General features: G+C 37.5%; 1 protein-coding gene across 4 annotated transcripts in view; it reads left to right on the top strand.

Moving 5' to 3' along the window:
• The window catches only part of TRPC4 (transient receptor potential cation channel subfamily C member 4), a 203,984-nt gene that overhangs the window by 49,745 nt on the left and 132,153 nt on the right, over positions 1–22,086 (top strand). For all 4 annotated transcript variants that reach the window (XM_045978497.1, XM_045978498.1, XM_045978495.1 and 1 more), the window contains one exon: positions 6,753–7,157. In XM_045978497.1, the coding sequence (XP_045834453.1) occupies positions 6,780–7,157 (378 nt within the window). In that variant the 5' untranslated portion in view covers positions 6,753–6,779. The remainder of the gene's footprint in view (positions 1–6,752; positions 7,158–22,086) is intronic.

The following is a 22,086-nucleotide window of genomic DNA, read 5'->3' as shown; positions in this document are numbered from 1 at the left end:
GAAAATGTTTAGAGCTATAGTAGCCAAGTAGTTTGTTAGTGTAAAATATAGTTTTCCAGGAGCGATCTTGGGAAATATGTCTACGAAGGCATTTAGAAATCAGATCATGGAGAAGTCCAGTATTCTGTTAAAAATTCAGTATGTTTTCCAGTGAGTGGTTATCAGTCACTTAAGAATTATAAGACAGTGGTTTGAGCAGATTTACATTTTGGCATGATTAGGCATGTGGCATTGTGGGAGCTGAATGAAGAGGATGTAAGAGTAATGTCAGTGAAGTGATTGAGAAGGATACTGGTGTGTCCACGTAGAAGACAATGAGGAGATGAAGTCGGTCAGCAGTACACACAGGAAATGCTAGGGAGCAGTCGAAATATGGTGAGTAAGAAATATGGTGAGTAATGGTCCTGTTTTTAATGTTAGTTGACTTATATTTAAAAAGCCACATATGAATACCGAGAACCGCATTGGATAACACAGGTCTAGAACTTTAGAGATGTACGGCCCCTGAGCATGGATTTTAGAGCATATCTTTTAAAATGTGGCATATTTTAAAGACATCTGTGGGTTTTATGGAACACTTCAAATAATGAGTAATGGATAAGCAGAGCTAATGAGAGTGACAGATGAATGAAAGAGCCATGAGCAGAACCTGGTAATAACACTTAGGCTTTAGATGGAAGGAAAGGAAGCTGGAGGAACTGGGGAGAGGTCATGTTGAGGTAGAAGGTAGAGCATTAGAGAAGAGTGTCCTAGAACTCAAGGCCGGGATGTTTTATTTAGAAAGGCTCAGTCATAGTAGGCTGCTATAAGCCAAGTGTTATGTGGCCCGAAGAGCCCCAAAATGTATATGGCAACTAGCAGGACATGACTGACTTTAAGAAAAATATTTACTCCATGATGGCGATAAATACCATCTTAGAGTAAATCAGTAAATGGCAGATAAGCTCAAACTTTATTTTAAAAAAAACCAAACAGATAAGAGAGAGAAAGAATTGCCAAAGATAATTAGAATTTTAAAAATAACTAGGTGAAAAAAAACCAATAAAATAAAAATAAAAATAACTGGGATAACTGGGGCACCTGGGTGGCTCAGTGGGTTAAAGCCGCTGCCTTCAGCTCAGGTCATGATCCCAGGGTCCTGGGATCGAGCCCTGCATCGGGCTCTCTGCTCAGCAGGGAGCCTGCTTCCTCCTCTCTCTGCCTGCCTCTCTGCCTACTTGTGATCTCTGTCTGTCAAATAAATAAATAAAAATCTAAATAAATAAATAAATAAAATCTTCCCAAAAAATTAATTGAAAAAAATAAAAATAAAAATAACTAGGTGAAAATTAAGTACATTTGTAATTTGAGAAGAGTTCAGTTTGCAGAGAGAAGTTTAAGGTCTGAAAGACGGAGAGGACTGATGTAAAGTTTTGGAGAGATGGCAATGGCCGAACGCTCAGGCAGCCAGAGAGAGAACATCCTTTCCTTTGAAATTTGAGGGGAAAACAGAAATAGATCAATGTGCAGCTTCGAACTCCCAGGGTGGAAATTCAAACGTTGACAACAGTATGTATTTCCTCAGACATGTTTTCTAAATTCCATGAGATAAAAATCAAGACAAATAAAAATGTTTCCCCTGCAAATGCATTCTTCTATGTATGTGTTTTGTGTTTTGTTTTGCTTTTTAATAGGGATATTTAGGGTTTAGTTCCAGGAGTGGTATTTGTTAAAGATAAGCAGAATCCCGAATTCCTCCTTTAAAAGCTTAGGATGCCATAATATTTCGTTAGTAGTGTTTTTCCTTTCAGTAAGTAATATAACATGGACTTCTTGAAATTCACAGAAATATCCTTAAAACCCTTCAAAGGAATTTAGTAGTTCATTTTGCCTTTACAATATCTAAAAAAGAGAAAACAGGTTTTGGCCAGGCTAAATCACAAAACATTCCAGTGAATTATGTGGCACTTTTGGTACAAGACTTACAACAATGAAATGTGCATATGGTATCCTACCTGAGGAAAGTAGGAAAGGGTCTGTAATTCAGAATAGCCAAAATCACAGCATTTGGTATTTTTATGGAGTAGTATTATGTCAAAGACTAGAGATAATGTACTGCACCAGTAGCCAAAAAGAAATCTGAATAGGACTGAGTGTGAATAAATTATCTTGGGAAATGTCATTTCATATAAGTGTCCAGAAAAAGAAAAAAAGCAACTGAAATATGTGTGATAGTATCCTAAAAAGAAAAAAAATGGGAATCAATTTCTCACTGAGCCATGAAATCACACCTGTAAATATAGATCTTTTGACCATAAACTAGGAAATAAAAAGCAATACACACACACACACACACACACACACACACACATATACTGTTCTTTCCACCTGTAAACATGGATCTTTTGACCGTAAACTAGGGAATATAAAGCAACACACACACACACACACACACACACACACACACACACACACACGTATATAAATATATATATCTCCACTGTTCTTTCCACTACACAACTAAGTCTCATTCTCTAAGAAATATGCCTTCTGATCCATAAAAACATGTAGGACCTTTGTTTTTCTGTTTATGTTGCTTAGATAATTGTGGTTCTTACATCTAGTGACAATTTCTTAACATTTCTCTTGATGGCGAAGTGTAGCTCTCTCCAGCTTTGTGCTTGTTTTAATCCCCAACGCATTTACAGAAATTAAAATTTAGGTTATTTAAAATTTCACATACAGAATTTGAGGTTTTTCCTATCACTTCCCATCTCTCTTCTGAGTGTTTGAAATGTAACTTGATGAAACAGTCGTTTCACTTCTGGATGGTATGTTATAAAGGGGGCATTGAAATCAAGACTGTGATTTCATGGGGGAAAAGATCTTTTCCTCCCCAGAAAGCTCATTCTGAAAGTGCAGGATCAGGAACAGGCTTTTATTTACACGCTTTAGGTTAGGATCTTTGCTGTTCTGAGCCTCCTGTTCTTTCACGGGCTTTCCATCCAGCAGCAATTCCGGAGTCGCTGACAAGTGTGTCAGCTCAGGAACTGCTTCAGCCTTATCAGCGCCTTGCACTCACTCTTCCATTCATCCATCACAGTTTCGAAAAGCGAAACTTTAGTTTTGTCCTTCTATTAGTATCCCTGTATCTCAAGTAATCCAGTACAGAGACTCGTCTATAAATTGTATAATCTTCCTTGCTCTTTTAAAGTTTCAGTTAGAATTGTTTTATGGGCGTGTTTTATATTCCATTGTAGATAATTAAATTTCATTTATTTAATGTATTTAAATTCTTAATATATTTAGTATATTTCAAATCGACCTATTCTTCCCAATTCACATGGGGTTTCATATTCGTTTAAAATCTGAGCAATTGGGGCTCCTGGGTGGCTCAGTCCTTAAGTGTCTGCCTATGGCTCAGGTCATGATCCCAGGAAGTCATGATCCCAGGGTCCTGGGATCCAGCCCAGCAATGGGCTCCCTGCTCAGAAGGAAGCCTACTTCTCCCTCTCCCACTCCCCCTGCTTCTGTTCCCTCTCTCACTGTCCCTTTCTCTGTCAAGTAAATAAACACGATCTTAAAAAAAAAAAAAATCAAATCTGAGAAATTGAAAGAGGACAATACCTTTAATAGAAGAGCTTATTCAGCACTAACTCTGATTCTTCTCACTCATTCTTTTGATAGTGTTGTTTACCTCACTTTATGGATGGAGAAATAGGTTCCTGAATGTAATGTCTCATGCCCAGTTCACATTTTAAATACAGTGTTGGTTAGAATATGTCTTCCTTTAAGGCGAGTCTCATATTCTAACCCATCCTTACGGAGTTTACATTTATGACAGTTATCTGGATTAAATGAAATAGATTTTAATAAATCTAATTTCTCATTATCTATCCTCCTCTCCCCAACTTCTCCAGTACCTTCTGTGTTGTCCACCAATCCCTTCATTGTCACCGACGTCCTGCAGTTTGGAAGTCATGTTCACCACCATACCACCGACACACACTATCCTGCGCTTTACGCACGAGAAATCAAATGCTGTTTACTGTTGGGGTGTCTGGGTGGCTTAGTCAGTTAAGTGTCTGCCTTCTACTCAGGTCAAGATTCTAGGGTCCCCGGATGGAGCCCTACCCCCCACGTCAGTCTCCCTGCTCAGTGGGAGGAGTCTGCTTCTCCCTTGTGTGCTCTCTCTCTGACCCTCCCCTGTCTAATTCTGTATTTGATGCCATCACTAATAAATGAGTAAATGAAAAAAACAAAATAAAAATTTTCTATCCTTTAAGCTGTTTCCTAATCTTGATGGAGTCACACAATTCAAAGTTCTGCTTCTGTGTGTGTGTGTGTGTGTGTGTGTGTGTGTGTGTGTTCATACCTTCATTTTAAACTTTTATTTTTGGTAAGCTACCTTCAAACATTAGTCTTAAGCTAAGCAATTATTGGTGGCAAACCTTGAACTCAACTCTAAAAAGGAATACTTATATATTTTTCCAAGAGTCTTAGGTAAGGACAAAGTGAGGAAATAAAGAATGTATATTGTTGAAATAGAATATAAATGCCACTTATTATCATTATGAAGCATTTACATTTTAGTCCTGGTAAAATTACAACGTGAAGCCCATTGACATTGGTTCTGCACACTCTTAGGAAAGCTGACATGGATTGGGAAGGACATGCTGTCATTCCAGATCAGAAAATTATAATGAGATATGTAGCATCATAATGATATTGGCTTATTGTAGTTTTATTTATACCAGAAGAATATTAAATTGTCCTTGTTATCTCATAATATAAGTCTATAAATTCTCTCCTACAATTCTAGTGAGTTAAAGGATCTCCAAATACCGAGATTAAATTCAAGCTTCAAGCAAGTAACTTGCACACCTAAAATTATTAGATTTGAACACCAAGGTCACTCCTCATTTTTCTCTAAAAAAATTGCCATTTAAAGCAATCACAACACCCCCTGTCTGCAACTGTAGAAATGGATGCATATCGTGCCCGTGTAGTTGGTCATTACCACTTAAAACACCAAGACTAATAAAATAGGAAGTATTTGAGAAAAATATTCTGGACTATGATATTCTTACATTTGCTTCATCTGTAAAGGGGCCTCAATAAAATACTAAACCTAATAAACCAGAAAGGAGCAAATTATGAAATAAAAGCTTTGTGTATTATATCCTGAACCTAGATACTTGAGAAATTGTGATTAATAATCTGAACATCAAAAAGTGAGACAACTACTTGATAACTGAAATGCCTATTAAACTGAGGTAGCATGCAAGCAATGTCTAATTTCCCAAATTGAAAACATTACCTAAATGTAATCACACTTGTTCATTCAATGGTTGTTTAATTTATGTTTAACGTATCATGGAAATCAGGTTAATTTACTCATAAAATGATTGGGTCTAAAAAGATCAATGAAGATGAATATGCATGTTCTAGTACCTAGAATCTTCCATTAATTTTAGTTTAATAGTAAATTTATGTAAATAAACAAGTGAGTTGAATATGAATGACATAGAATAATAAAATAGTTCAGCACATAAGTATGAAACCAGGAACTAACAGCAGTAAAAAATTTATATTCCAAACAATAGATTTTTCTGTAAATTTGTATCAGTAGGATGATACTAAATCAATATAGTTTCCAGTGACTTTGTTCTTACCAATCTATCTTAAGATGATCTTTTATTTTTTAAAGTAATTCCCTCATCTTCAACTGTGTATTTACGGCAGTGTATCTTTACATTTTGCAATGAATATATTCCTCTCTTGTGGTTTACTGCTTCGTGGTATTAAAGGTAATAGAATTAAGAAAAGAGCATTTTCATAATAAACTCTATATTTAATCCATTTCTAAATTCTTCCTTTGGAACTTGAATTGCTTAGACTCAGCTTGATCATTAATATCTCGGTTCTTTCCCCCTCACTGAATTCACTTACAAACGGGAAAAAAATTATACTCATCGGGGTTCAATATGATAGTTTATTGACATTAATATTATTAATTCACATTAACTTTGATATCAGTACTTACTAACTTTAAGAATAGAATACATGACAAATGAAAAGCATTTTTCTAAGAGAGTGATATTTCATAGTTTTGACAGCATCTCCATGATGAGCAAAATTGACAGTGAATGATACATTTGAATATCCTCTGTCCAGTTTTAAGACCTCAAATATATAGCTTTTGATTTTCAAGGTTCTCTGCTAAAAACTGCATATATATTATGACATATATAATTAAAAACTGCATATATATATTTGTAAATAATTTCCAAAAATTGCAGGTATATCCTCTGACAGATGTCACCTTTTATGATATTTTTTTTTAAAGGTTTTATTTATTTGACAGAGAGAAATCACAGAGAGGCAGGCAGAGAGAGAGGAAGGGAAGCAGGCTCTCCGCTGAGCAGAGAGCCCGATGCGGGGCTCGATCCCAGGACCCTGAGATCATGACCTGAGCCGAAGGCAGCGGCTTAACCCACTGAGCCACCCAGGTGCCCCCAGATGTCACCTTTTAAGTAACATTTCCAGTTTTTATTCCTCTTAGATTAGGAATTTGCAATTGTGTTTCTATGTAACTGAATAATGATTAAGTCTGTTTCCACTGTTGAAGGAGAAAAGAACTCTTATTATTTAATAAAATGGTATCATTGTTATTATTGGCATTATTGTTAGTTGTTAAGTGTGATGCACCATGATCAAAAAGTGTACCAGTACTAATCCTTGTGTATTTTGGGTTCTCTTTGCACTTTCAGAGACAAGGAAATAGCATGGCATGAAACATGGCTCAGTTCTACTACAAAAGGAATGTGAATGCTCCCTACAGAGATCGGATCCCTCTAAGGATAGTCCGAGCAGAATCAGAACTCTCACCGTCAGAAAAAGCCTACTTAAATGCTGTGGAAAAGGGAGATTATGCAAGTGTCAAGAAATCCCTGGAGGAAGCTGAAATTTATTTTAAAATCAATATTAATTGCATCGATCCTCTTGGAAGAACTGCTCTCCTCATTGCTATCGAAAATGAGAACTTGGAGCTTATTGAACTACTTTTAAGCTTTAATGTCTATGTTGGAGATGCCCTATTACACGCTATCAGGAAGGAAGTTGTTGGAGCTGTTGAGCTGTTACTGAACCACAAAAAGCCCAGTGGCGAAAAACAGGTACGTGCCAAAGCACCGTTTTTGATAGATTTTCCTTGCAGAAGGTTTCTGTGGATTTTCAGATTCTCTCTAAAATTTAAGAATTAGAAGCATGGAAATCAGAATTTTTATGATAGAGAACTAATGATAAGTACACGCTTCACACCTGCCGACAGTCACTGACACCTGCCCATCATGCCCTGGCAAACCAGCCCTTCAGTGAGAATTAAGCAGAACAAGGGAGCCCATGGCGGCTTCCCATTCATTAGAAACATTCCTATATAATGCCCAGCCTAGAATGTTGTCTGAGGCTCATTCTGTATGTGTGGGTATTTTTCCTCTTGCCTTCTCATTTCTGACTCTCTGCTGCAGCAGGCTGAATCCGTTTGCTATTTTCCTGTTTCATCTGCTTGTCTGTTCTGGAACTCTGCATCTTACTGCAAGTAGATGTGAATTGTATCATCTAATTTTGTTATTGTTCATTAGCAAACTCCAGTGGATTCTTTTAAATTGAGGCAAATTTAAAAAAAGGATTATTGGAAAATACCTAACCCCTGACTATAGGCTTAACTACATGCCAAAATGTTGCTATATCTTAGTGTCATCACTAAATGAAAATATGCTAAAATGGCACACAATTCTACAATGTGTGGGGGTTTTTTTCCCGTCTTCCTATTTTTGTTGTTGTTGTCTGACTTTTTTTTAATCACTAAGAAAGTGGAGAAATCATGCCTTACTGCGTTGCGTGTAACCCTCCACACCTTGGCCACTCTCTCTCGGGTCCCTGAGGCAGAGGTCTGTGCTCTGGAGGCTTTCTGGGGAGCACTCCCAGAGAACAACCCCCAGAAGGGAGTGAGGGAGGCAGGATGGGGAAAAGAAGGGGGCCGTGATGTACCCTTGGTAAGGCCTCAGCCAAGCCCAGTGATGAAGGCCAGAGAGTCCTTCAGAGTCATCTCAAGCACAGGGAATGGGGATCGTCCCTCTATACCCCCAGTTGCTGGTGGCTGCTGGAGAAGGTGCCTAAACTTGGGGAGAGCAGCTCCCTTCTGCCCAGGACATTCTGGGGGAGAGGCTCAGCACAGCCATCAGCCAGCAGTGCCCAGGTGGCAGGGTTCCCAAAGGCCTGCTTTGGGCAGGGGGGGGTCTGGGTGGCATCATTGTTCTGCAGTGCCCACTTAAGCAAACAGAGTCTCTGAGATGGCCTTGTCTAAGGGCACAGCCTTGTGTGGGCTCCTCGGTCAACTTCAAGTCACGTATTCCTTTCACAAGGCTCAAAGCTACAGAGTTCTATTTAAAATATTAGCATATGGGGTGCCTGGCTGGCTCAGTGGGTTAAAGCCTCTGCCTTCGACTCAGGTCATGATCCCAGGGTCCCGAGGTTGAGCCCCGCATCGAGCTCTCTGCTTGGCAGGGAACCTGCTTCCCTCTCTCTCTGCCTGCCTCTCTGCCTACTTGTGATCTTTGTCTGTGAAATAAATAAATAAAATCTTTAAAATAAATAAAATAAATAAAATAAAATACTAGCATAGAATTTGGAACCCCAGCTGGACACCCCACCCCCCCATCCAAACCCACCCATGTGCACACATAGCACATTGCAGGGAAGGTAGCGGGGCTCGGCCTAATGTCCTCGGAACAGAGTCCGCAGAGATGAAATGAAATGGTCGCAGCAGCGGTGCTAAGACAAGCCAAGTCTGTGAAACTCAAAAGATTTGCTCCAACATTAAATGTATCTTAATCAAAAAAAAAAAAAAAAAAAAAAAAGAACGAAAAAAGGAATCTGTTCTTGTCTGTCTAGACCCTTCTGTTTGTGACTGCCCTGTATCTGAATTGTCTATTGGATCCTTTTTCCTCTCGCACTGAACCCTTCACTTCCCTGCTTCAGGTCCTATTGACTAATTGCAAAGACAATGCACATACTGCGAAAATGTGCCTTTTGAAATAAAATCTTCAAATGTGTGTGATTCCACTGCAGCCATTTCTGCTGTATTGGGTAATGCACAGTCTCTGCAGAGGGCAGACTGTTAGGAGATGCTACATTCTTTTAAAGCCAGCTCTGCTGTAACTCCTGTTATCTCTGCTTTACTGGAGGACTTTTATCAGAATCCTTGCCATTATTAGCAGAGCAACTTCATGGCTGGGTGTCTCCTGGGGGGGGAGGGGGGCACTCTTGCTGCATTCTCAGAAGCCTGTGTTCTATGGTCCTTTTTTATGCCTGCCCACCATTCACCCCTTCCCCTTACCTGACCCCAGGCTTTCAGAAAGCAAGAGCCCACAAGGACAACATCTTTGCTTGTTGCTTTACTAGCTTTTTGTGGTTGGTTCATATCCCGTTGTTTGTGTGTTACTTTCCCATCATATCGCTAAAATTTTACTGGCAGAAAATTCACCTGTTGCATCTGTCCTTTGAAACTTGTACAAACCTTGACAGGAGTGGCCAGGTCATGGTAACAGATAAAGACAAATGTTATAGCCCAGGCTTTTACCGCAAAGGGAACTGCAGACAGACAGGAATGAGTAGAAGTGTTTCCTTCTGTGTAAGTTTAATTGCTGTTTCTTTCGTCACCTTGTGACTTTGAAATTTCTTCTAGTTGTACCCCATGGTTTCTAACAACAATGACCTTGTATTGTACACCCTCTTGTCTTATGTCCATATAGGGGACCAAGAGGCCGATGTTGTGACTGCGGTCTAGATCATTTTAGATTGCACTGACTCTAAAGGACAAAACAGTCATTAAGTGGACTTTTTACATTATTACTAAATAACTTTAGCTCTGTTTTGTAGAGAGCACTGGCCATACATTTCAATGTCTCTTTAGCAAATGACATTTGTGCTGGCCAGAGTAATTTGGTGTCTGGAGAAGATATCTGCTATTATAAGAGTGTTTGTTGGAAGATATTCAACTTCTGAGCTAAACTCTAGTCTCCCAAGTAGGTCCTGGCTCCATTACAGGCACTTGATCTGAACCCTGATTATTAACAAAAGGCAGTAAAGGTTTGCAGTCTGCCAGGAGTCAGAAATATCCCAGGCCATGTGTTTCTGGAAGATTTCTCTTGTATCTATTTGCTGGCCAAGAATTTTCCTTTTGTATTTGTACATTCTAGAATTCCTCTTCGGTGAAGGCACTAAGAATAAACAACAACAAAAAAAATGCATCTTTTTGTTTGAAGTTGGTAATTTTGAAAGAACAAAACCAATGGTACATTATTGTTAGAACATAATATGTATACAATGTAGCACACAAAAGATGCTCTCTGGGCTGGGTGTGGGAGATACAGTAAATCCCATTAGAGCTTGGCTGTTTATCTGTGATTTACTTAGATAATACATCTCTTAGGTACAGCCAACATGTTTTGGAGTAAGTTTCCATAAATCTGTGTTGTATGTAGCAAATATGTTCTTGACAGGAATTTTTTTCTTTTATAAATTATAATTTCTTAGAAGATTCCTGTGATTGTTGTAAGCCCATTTTGTGTATTATTATAATCTGCAGAATTTCTAGTCTCATGGGCATCCCCCAAAGACTGTGGGACACATTGCCATTAATTCTATTGAGATCACTAAAGCCAAGTGTTGATACCTAGAAACAATAATATCCAAGTGGACCAAATAAACCTAACTTGTCCTGACATGAGTCAAGAATAAGGATATAATATAAAAATTATACAAATATGATTATTAGAACACTTATTTAAGAACCTAAAATGTGGGCACCTGGGTGGCTCAGTCGGTTAAGCATCTGTCTTTGGCTTAAGTTATAATACCAGGGTCCTGGGATTGAACCCTGCATTGAGCCAGGCATTGGGCACCCTGCTCAGCGGGAAATCTGCTTCTCTCTCTGCCCTTCCCCCTACCCATGCCAACTCTCTCTCTCCTCCTCTCTCACATACAAAAGTAAATTAAATAAAAAAATTTTAAAAGGAACTTAAAAAGTGAGAAATGTGGATCAGGAAATCTACTCTTCTATAAGTTCGTCACACATTCCTTTCTTTGTCTGGAAGAAGACACAGCGTGCATGGCATCCTGAAGTCATAGGAGCTGTGAGTTTCAGATTGGTTTGTGTACATTCTCCAGAGAACAAGTTACTATTTGCATATGCTTATTGTGCCTGGCCTCATGCTGGATGCTAGGGAGTAGACATTGTTCCTATTCTTTGGAGTCTGAAGGTCTAGTTGTGAAGAGAGGAAAAATATCATGGGGATATGAATAAGAGTGATTACAATGGAAAAGATGAAGGAGAAATAAATTCTTAGGTATTGACTGGATTTGGTATATACAAACTGTTAGTAGGTAGAGGACATGAAGAGGTAGGAGAAGGGCCTAAAGAAGAAGGAGAAAGGCTGTTCACGGGTGTGTACCTCAAAAAAGTTAACTCCATTCACTAGCATAGAGACTATAGGACATGGTCTATAGGACCTGATTGGATATACTCAGTTTTTTATTTTGTTGAAATTGACAGCTAGGAGGCAATTTGAAATTTTGGACTTAAGAAAGGAGTCTGGGATTGATACATAGATGATAGTGAGGACTTTGAAGCCTTCTGTCTTTTTATTGCTCTGACATGGATTTTCTTTTCTTGCTCTTATAAATTGTTTAAATGTTTGTGATTATTAGCCTATTAAAAGATTTTCTCAGTGCGGCGGCTAACAAAGGTATTTCAGTGTTGCCCGATAAATAGATGGGCATAGATCATTAATTATTTCTTTCCATATTTAATGCAGACCAACATAAATCAGAGTATTGAGTTCTAGTGATTTATTTTGAATTTACTGTCAACAAATGGAAAGAGTAATACTTACGTTCTTTCATGGAGTAGACAGCATAAAGAACGTGTGATTCTCTGCATTATGCAGGAAGACGGAACATCACATATCTTTTTTTTTTTTTAAGATTTTATTTATTCATTTGACAGACAGAGATCACAAGTAGGCAGAGAGAGAGGAAGGGAAGCAGGCTCCCCGCTGAGCAGAGAGCCGAATGCGGGGCTCGATCCCAGGACCCTGGGACCATGACCTGAGCTGAAGGCAGAGGCTTTAACCCACTGAGCCACCCAGGCGCCCCACATCACATCTCTTACTGGGACTGCTCCGTTGCTACAATCATTACTCTGATATTCTCTGACAATTTTATTGTACTTTTCTTTCACCTTCTGAATGCCTTATATCTCTATAGGGGATAACTGAGAGTGGCTTCTTAGCCCCAGTTTTGAGCCAGTTGATTGGTTACTTGACTTTTAATTATTTCTAGCAGACCTTTCTCCTTGACGTCATCTCAGGCCAGATTCAAGGCCACATTCAATTTCAGTTTCAGCTGCTTCAGTGCATGTTTATCAGAAACAGAGCTTTCTTTTCCATTTTTCCACTTAGAAAGTGGTTCTCAGCCTTCCTCACTATTAGAATCACTGTAAGGATTTAATAAAACACAGATAGCTGGATCCCTCCCCATGTGTCTCTGATCCAGCAGGTCTGGAATGAGACCCCGGAACTTACGGTTCCATAGGAAGGCTGCTGGTCTGGAGACAGTACTTTAAGAACCACTGATTTAAGAGGAAGTTGGAAGTTATAGAATGCCTGTGATTGTATATTTTATGTTAGGTGTATTGAACTATACTGTGCTAACCTGGCCTTTAGGGGATTTCAATTAATGTCCTTATACACTAATGATTAAGTGATATTTAATATATGAGAGTCTCCCAATTTTACTAATATGTTTAATATATTTTTCCATTCTTTGGGAAGAAGATTTTGCTAAACATTACTGATTAGTTCAACAGTTAAGCCTAGAGTATTTCATTTGAAGACATTTATTTCAAACTTCTATTGAAAAGAATATCAGACTTTTGGGGTCACCTGGGTGGTGCAGTCAGTTAAGTGTCTGGCTCTTGATTTTGGCTCAGGGCATGAGGTCAGGGCCAGGGATTGAGCCCCTTATCGGGCTCTGTGCTCAGCAGGGAGTCTGCTTAAAGATTTCTCTCCTTCTCTCTCTGCCCCTTCCTTCACCCATTCTCTCATTCTCTCTTTCTCTCAAATAAATAAGTCTTTTTAAAAAAGAATATCATATTTTATAACTTTGAGAGATCTTGGAGATTACCTATCCCAATCACTTCATTTTACAAAAAAGGGAAAGAGGGACCCAGTGGACTTGGTATTTGACCTTACTAAAAGGATCTATATATAAATCAATAGCTAGAAAATGAACCTTGAGATAGTCTGAATGATGATGGTGGTGGTAATTTTCTTTATAAAAGCAATAATACTGGATAATATTCATTAAGCCTGTCACTATGCCAGGGACTGTGATAAGCATTTTGTACAAAGGTAGGTGCTATTGTTTTTCTCATTTATAAATGAAGTCATAAAAAGGTAAAATCAACATGTTCCAGGTCACAAAGTGATGGAACTTAAGAGTTGTGAGAGATGACTGTATGCTCTCAAGTTGAAGCCACTATACGGGTGTGAACGGGAGTCATTGAAATCCTGAGTTAATCATCCTCATTTGGGATAAGAGATAAGTTTAAAAGAGTCTCTAGATCTCCATATTCAAGGGATCTTGAGGATCTCTATCTTGAATATTATAGTATTTATAATTTGGTTGCTCCATAAATACTAAAGAATAACAAAGTCATTAGAAACCGGGAAGTGCTGGGAAGGAGCAGAGCTGAGGGATAGAGAAGCTGACGTCTAACTCCATTCACCACTTTCTAACAGGACAAATCTCTCAGTCATTCTGAACTTTTGATGTTCTTAGCTGTTAATAAGAGTCATAGTATGAATTTATTTGCTTCTTAAAGTCTAGTGTTCAAATTCTATTAAAGTATTTTATAAGGTAGCCCATTATAATAGCATACTATCCTGTTACCGCTGTATTATGCCATAATCTATCTTCCTGTTGACAGATATCTTAATGACACAATGTATGTGGAGAAGATGAAGTTCGGCATCGGCAATTTACCCTCTAGAGTGCATGACTTCTTTTTTCATTTGAAAAATGAAGGCATTGGAAACCCGATTCAGAGAGAGCAAAGGAGAATTTAATTCAGTTTACTCTTTTCCTTTTCACTTCAGTGCATGTAGGGGAACTTTTTTTTTAAGTAGTTTCAGTAGATTTGCTAATACAATTTATGACTTTAGAAACAGTGCCCATCGTTTTGCATGGAGTACTGGGTGTTGTGCAAAAACAATGACTACTGTTATGCTGAAAAAATAAATAAATTTAAAAAAATGTATAAAAAAATTACAAACAGAAACAGTGCCCATCATGTGATCAGAAAAACAAGAGTCTGAAATAAGAGACTGGCATTGGGATGTTTCAGGACTTTTTAAAGATTTTCTTTCTTTATTAGAGAGAGAGACAGAGAGAGTGGGGGTGAGGAAGCAGGGAGGGGGCAGAGGCAGAGGAAGAGAGACTCCCAAGAAGACTCCATGCTAAGTGTGGAGCCTGACAGGGGGCCTGATTCCAGGACCCTCAGATCATGACCTGAGCCAAAATCGAGAGTCAGACACCTGACTGACTGCTCCCCGCCAGGTGCCCCCATCATTAGCATGTTAATGCAAATATATATCCAACCCAAAATATACCTTGCTGACTAAAACTAAAGAACATTTTTTTTTCAATTGATATGAGTACTAATAAATATATCTCTGGTTACTGGGCAGAGAACTCTGCTCTTAAATCTAAAATTTTCAGATTGAAACCATTTGCTTTCTGCCTCAAGACTTCAGATACTCTGAAAATTTTACTTTTAACTCTTGCACTCATTTCATTTCCCTCATTGGGCTTTGGAACAAGTAATTTTCCCTCCACAGTCCCATGAACTTTCTATGATGTCTCATAAATGATACTGTGTGCTAAGACAATCTGTAGGCCCTAGTCTTTAGAGCCTCCCTTGCACAATGAAAAAATTTACTTTCCTCAGTAGTTAACCAATTGAGGTTACCTCTTTGGGTTATTTTTATTACAGCCTCGGTATTGACAGTAAGTGAAGTGAAATATATATGTGACCATAATCTTAGGAACTATCAAAATTCAGAGAGAGCAAGACTGAGAGGAAGAGTGGGCAAGAGAGAGAAATATAGTATAGTATTAAAGATGTTCTCCCTCAAAAATACTTATCCTATCGTGTGACACAGTAGAGAAATCATTAATTATACTTTCTGTCTATTCTGATTTAAACCATCAACAGAAAAATTGTTTACAATATTGTCTAAATATAGCATTAATACGAAAAAGCTGAAACCTATCCTTAATGATATAAAGTAGTAACCGGTATAAAGTATTTTTTATTAACAAGTACTTTGAAAGTCTAAAAATCAAATTGAGTCTTCTTATTCCACAGCAGAAAGTTTAAAAGCTATTATAACATTGAGCATAGATTGTGTTTAGTCAGCTGGCAAATGGCAATCATGAGCGATATGAATAATTCTGTCCTAAATGGAAGAAGTTTTAAAAGGTAGCCTATGTTGTACTGTTAAAATGATGACGAGGCATAAGCTAACTGGTCATCCTGACTCATCACATGACACACCATTTAACTTCCACAGTTCCATTGACATTTTATTCTTCCTGAAGACCAGCCAATTATAAATTATCCCTTTGAAACCCATGCCCTTGCTTTTTCCTTTCAGCATACCACACTTATTATGAAAGTAAAATAATAATAATCATTAAGTATGTTTGCAACCCACAAGAGAAAAGGGCTTTTAGCTTTTTCTAAAACTCAAGTGAAAAAACAAAAACAAAAACAAAAACAGGTTCAAGCAATTAAACAAAACTCCAAGCATTGAGGTATTTCCATTCCACAGTAAGAATATATAAGGGGCGCCAGGGTGGCTCAGTCCATTAAGCATCTGCCTTTTGGCTCTGGTCTGCTCTCAGGGACGTGGGATGAAGCCCCGAATCAAGCTCCCCATGACCACACACTCATGTGTGTGCTCTTTCTCTCAAACAAACAAACAAATAAATAAAATCTTTTAAAAAATAAGAATATACAAATTAGAGCCCTTAGTCCCCATTTTTGAACTGAGAAGGAGTGAAATACGGTGAAAAGAGTTGAGAGAGACAAAAATTTGGATATAAATCCTGTTTTATCATCTCAGGCAAATCATTTAATCTTTAGGTCTTGACTTGCTTGTAAAGAAGAGGGGGATTATAGTTTTTACTCAGCAGGTTGTTGTAAACATTAACTAACACCTCAAGATGCCTAACATTAGAGAGTTAGCCCAGTAAGTCCCTGCACCTTGATACGATTTATCATTTTATACTTAGTAAATTAAATTTAATTCAAGTGCATATATGAGGCTAAATTTGCTCCAAGCAAATGCATTGTGAAGCAGTGCTAGTATGAAGAGTGAGTTTATGTTAGAATAAGAGAGATTGAAACTGATGTTTCAAATACGAGCTTTGGTGAAAAGCTTTTTTGGAGTCATTTTTATTAGATTCCCCCAACCCATTATAAATGTTGTGATTAAATCTAAAAAATATTAACATGATGTCTCAGTAAGCAGTGTATTCATTGAACTTAATTAATTATTGTAGTTGAAAAATTAATCACTAAGGAATCACAGTGAGTCATTTAACAACTATAATTAATCAAATAGATAAGGTGTTAGTATAACTGGGAATTATAAAAAAAATACCTATTATGATTAGAACGTCGCATAACTGTTTTCAAAATGCCCTCTTTCTTCAACTTACTATATTGACTTATTCTCTGATTAGATGCAAAATAAGTAAAATTTTATTACTATAAAATCTGAAACATAAGAAAATGAGGATTTAAGCAGTGTGGAATTTTAAATGTTCAAGAACAAATTTTTCAAGCAGTTAGAAAGAAAGAGTACTCTCATTTTCATTACCACAATTTTTTCTTTATGCAGTAATTTTCTGGATCAGTTAACTTCTAGATATATCAATGTTCCAAGTCACTGTTGTTTGAATCATGTATTAGAAATGCTTGACAATAATTCTAACCTATGAGCTTGGAACATTGGAGGACGAATTTCTAGACTACCCAGAGGAATGGGTGGTTTATGCAAGATAAGAGAAACTCATAATTGCAGATTTACCAACTGAATCCATAGCTTTTTTCCACTTAAATGAGATCATGAGTAGGTGGAATTAGGTTTAACTTTGCAGGATCCTCACCCCTCATGTGTGTAACCTAATTGCAGTATTCCTCCTTGATTTCTGGATTTTCCTGGGGGAAATAGATTTGTTTGATTTGGAGATACAGGTTTAATTGTTAAGCCATTCTACTACCATCAGATATAAATGTGAAATTTTAATACAAAAACACCATGATGAATAAAGTGTAAATTAGAAATAATTATGCCTTTATTTAGATTTTGTTATGTGTATTATCCCTGCTCAAAATGTCAGTGAATTCTCAATTAGCAGTATATTGACTAGTTTTCCTCAAAAACAATACATAATGTGAAAAAGCAAATAGTTTAAATGCATTGTACATTTCTATTACATTATACTATAGTGGTTGCAGATCAAAGGTTACTAATAAAAATTGTTAGCAGTAATTGGGCATTTCAATATGCCAGGCGTTCTCTTAAGACCGTTTTACATCGCTGTCTCATGCATCAGGAAATTGAAGCTCAGAGGAATTGAGTAATTTTCCCAAGGGAGTTCTGAGTGTAGGTTCCCTGTGCCCATGGTCTTTACTCTTCCTTTGCCAAACCGCCTGGTTACTTCGGCCATAGATTCATCCAGCAAGCTCAGCCCTTGAGAACATGCCACAACTTGGTCTTTGAGCAGCATAGAAAGCTCTTTCCACATCCCGACTTCACAGAAGCATCCTGAAATTCCTTCTGGCCAGGCTCCTGATCCAATTTTAAGTGCTTTTCTGTTAATGATTTTACGAAACTGGTTATCTGATGTCCTCAATCCCCCCAGATTGTTGTAGGAAAAGACTGGCCGTAATGAGGAAGCAGTGCTCGCGCACAGAGACATTGCTAGCCAGAGCTGAGAGTGTATTAACAGGAGTATAGATGACACGTTGAGTAGTGCTCATCACAGCATCACCCTGTGCTTGGCCAGACACAGAGGCTGGGGGCTCAGAGAGGAGCTTGTCTTGGAACCAGACGGTGGAGTCTGCAGACAAGGGACCTTGTCTCCTAGACTGGAGGAGGCTATTTTTCAGACAACACAAGTCTTTCTCCTCGTTCATGTGTGGGATAAATTGTGAAACCTTGATGGAATGAAATATCCCTCTTGTTTGTTTCCGTCATAGCCTGTACACACCTTTATATTTCTTAGAATGTTATGTTGAAAATATATATCACTTTCCCTTACCTAGTGAACTTCACAATACCAAGTAGAATGTGCATATGTGTATATACACGCACATATATGTACACACACATATGTTTGTGCGTGCACGCACACACCCCTTCATAATAAAAATAAAGGAAAATGGAACTGTTTTTACCTTAAAATCCTAGTTGTTTAGGTTTGGAAGAGATTCTAAAGGTTATCTGGTACAGTCACCCCTACAGTGTTTTTTATTTGTACTAAGCGCAGGCGATATAGAATCACTATATTATTCTTGTTCTAGAATCACTGGCTTCTGCTCCTTTGGCTCTGCAGTAGCAGAGGGGAGGAGGACAACTCAAGATGAAAAGACACAGGAAATTTAGTAGAATGGTTTTGGTGAGCAGAGTTTTGATAAAGGGATCATGTATTTCCTCACTTATTCTTTTATTCTGTTATTTTTATGATTTCTTTGGCTGCACCTGTGACTAAAATATGATTAAGATGTGATCATAGAGTCAACGATTTAATAAAAAAAAATGAGCACAAAGAAACCCTTGAACGCAAGGAATCTAATCCAGTAATCAATTGCCCACTTCAAGATAAATAAAAGTAGGGGCACCTGGGTGGCTCAGTGGTTTAAGCCTCTGCCTTCGGCTCAGGTCATGATCTCAGGGTCCTGGGATCGAGTCCCGCATTGGGCTCTCTGCTCAGCAGGGAGCCTGCTTCCCCCTCTCTCTCTGCCTGCCTCTCTGCCTACTTGTGATCTCTCTCTGTCAAAAAAATAAATAAAATCTTTAAAAAAAAAAAGATAAATAAAAGTAATGATATATAATACACAGCCGAATCTATTTTGTATAGCACATATTTCTAATTGCATTTACATCTACATTTTTGTGAGAGTAGAGGAATAGTGCCCCTGATGTCTAAGAAGTATCTGTATTTGATTATGTTAAGACACAAAAATTGAAAAAACTTAACATCAGTAAAAGAAGGAACTAGGGCCATTGCATTTCCATAAAATGATAAAAGTGTTTAAGTATTTAGTGGATGTGGGAAAGTATAATACATTGGCATATTAGATGAATTTTTTGTATATAATAATGTGATATACTCTTCAGTCTTAATGGAATCAATATAAAATATGTTTGCTTTGTATATATAACAATTCTATCAATGAAGTGCTTAAGTTTTTAAAATTTTTATTTAATAAATTAAGTAATATTAAATGTTGGTAATGCATACCTCTCTGGCATACTTTATTCTAGAGTATAAGAGCCCATTAGTCTTTTATCATCTGAGGAGTTTTACTTCTTCTGGCCTGACCTCAAATGACCAGTCTTAGTAAAGTACACTTTTTTTTTTAAAGATTTTTATTTATTTATTTGACAGAGAGAGAGACACCACAAGTAGGCAGAGAGGCAGGCAGAGAGTGAGGGGGAAGCAGGCTCCCTGCTAAGCAGCGAGCCCGATGCGGGCCTCCATCCCAGAACCCTGAGATCGTGACCTGAGCGGAAGGCAGAGGCTTAACCCACTGAGCCACCCAGGCGCCCAGTAAAGTACATTTTAAGTACATTCCATTTAATGCTTTTCAGGCTAAACTTAATGTCTGACCTGCCAGTAGTAATCATTAAATCACATGTTCTAGAAGCACCCTTTCGGGATGAATTTTACTTTACTATACCATGTTCTTCTTAACCTTGACCTAGGCTACCTGATTTTCTCAATCAAAAAAGGAAAGATTAAGTATCTAACTTTGAAATCAGAGAGAATTAAGAAGCATTTTGACATCATCCTCACACCCCCTCCCCAACAAACACACACACATATACACACTGACTCTTGGAAGCATCACCTTATACAGGTATGAAAAAAGTGAAGCTTAGAGTCCAGGAGACTTGCCAGTGATGACTGAGATTATTGATTCTTAAGCCAGGTATAAAATTCAGGTTTTTGTCCAGAATAAAATAGAAACTTTTTTCATAAACATCACTTTAATTCCACTTTAAATATCTTTGTGGAATAAGGAAAAAACATGTAACTATAAATACATTTTTTAAGGCTTTTTTTGCAGAAGAGGAATATTTTAGGGTGGAAAGAGCTCAGGTTTGAGATCAGACAGGAATTCAAGTCCTACCTCCACCCCTTTTCACTTGTGGGACCCAATGGTGATTTTAACCCAAAACAGAAAGTGGTAATGGCTACCTCTCACAATTATGAGAATCAGAAATTTGAAGTCCTTCATGTAAAGGGCTCAATGTATGTACATTTGAAGCAGTACCATCATCATCATCATCATCATCATCATCATCATCACACCCAAGAAGCATCACCATACAAGAACAGAGCGTGCCAATTCAGTGTATGTCTACAGATTCACATTTGTATTGCTTCCTAAGTTAATATGCTAATGTAGACCGCAGGAGTCAAGCTTGTTGAATAGTAATGAGGAAATCTCTTGGGAAAAACTTCCTGGATATCCACATGATAGTTAGGAGGGCTGCGAATCCAAGAGGTTAGACGGAGCCAAGAAGCTTGACCCTTACTTCAAGGAGGTCTAAAAGTCAGGAGAGAGGAAAAGAGCCAGGCTTATAAAACCATAGTGAAGTTTAAATAAGTACAAACATGCTATTAATTATCACATAAAATGTAGCTTCACTCTCAATAAAGACAAAGAAAAGGAAAAATTTTGATAAAGGAAAATGATTGGAGATGATTCCTTAGAAGAATAAGCAGATTCCCCTCAGGGATATTTTCGGGAGTATGCTTTCAGACGGCACTGAAATTCAGTATTGTCAGATAAATGCAAGATATCTGCTCACCTAGGTCACATTATCTCTTTTAATGGATGAAATAAAGCAGATCAAATTTATTTTGATCACCTTTAAGGAAAAGACTGCCACCTGGTGAATATTTGAGGTTGTTAAAAATACATGTAATAGTTTTAAACATCTTCATGAACTTAAAAATTAGTCATATACTTTATTCTTCTTTATTTTTTCAGTAGATTGAAGTTTTTGCAGTCCGAAGTGCTAGCAGAGATCTCATTAAAGTACTGAAAATTAAAAGTTTCCATGATATTTGTCTATTTTTACATGATTTGATTAACAAGTACAGTTTCATCTTTTATAGATCATCTAATTCAGATTGAAAGTGACCATTAAAAAGCAAACAAAAATTTATAAAGCAGCATGATGTATACTTTTTTGGATTCCTTTTTTATTTAGTGGTATAGGAAAATGAAAAAATAGATGTTTTAAGATTACTGTCATGCACATACATCCCATTTGTTACAGAAAATCTGATCCAAAAGCAAAAAGCAGGAGATCATTTTTCACTGTATAACTAGCTCTGTAGTGGGAGTCTGGTTTGATTTTCCCTGGGACTTTAGCCCTTTCTGTATATTTCACCTGGGACATGAGAAGTAAGGAATTAATCCCCAATGTTTTCATCTTCTAGTAAAATGTTGCCCCTCCATCTATCCTAATATATATTTTATAGAGATAGATAAATAGAGATAGAGATAGATAGATATAGATATATAGATAGAGAGAGACACATTTAAAATAGGGGTTAAGGAGTCTTTTAGCAGGTTGCTACAGAGCTCATAAATTGTTGATGGTCTTTCTTGCATCTCAAGATTCAAGTTCACTGCTAAAGGAACTCAGTGAAGGAAAGGGAAAAAAATGA

This window comes from Meles meles, chromosome 14, assembly GCF_922984935.1.
Source record: "Meles meles chromosome 14, mMelMel3.1 paternal haplotype, whole genome shotgun sequence".
NCBI classification, from domain to species: Eukaryota; Metazoa; Chordata; class Mammalia; order Carnivora; family Mustelidae; genus Meles; species Meles meles.
The sequence above is the reverse complement of the archived record's forward strand: the minus strand, read 5'-3'. Positions and strand labels throughout refer to the sequence as shown.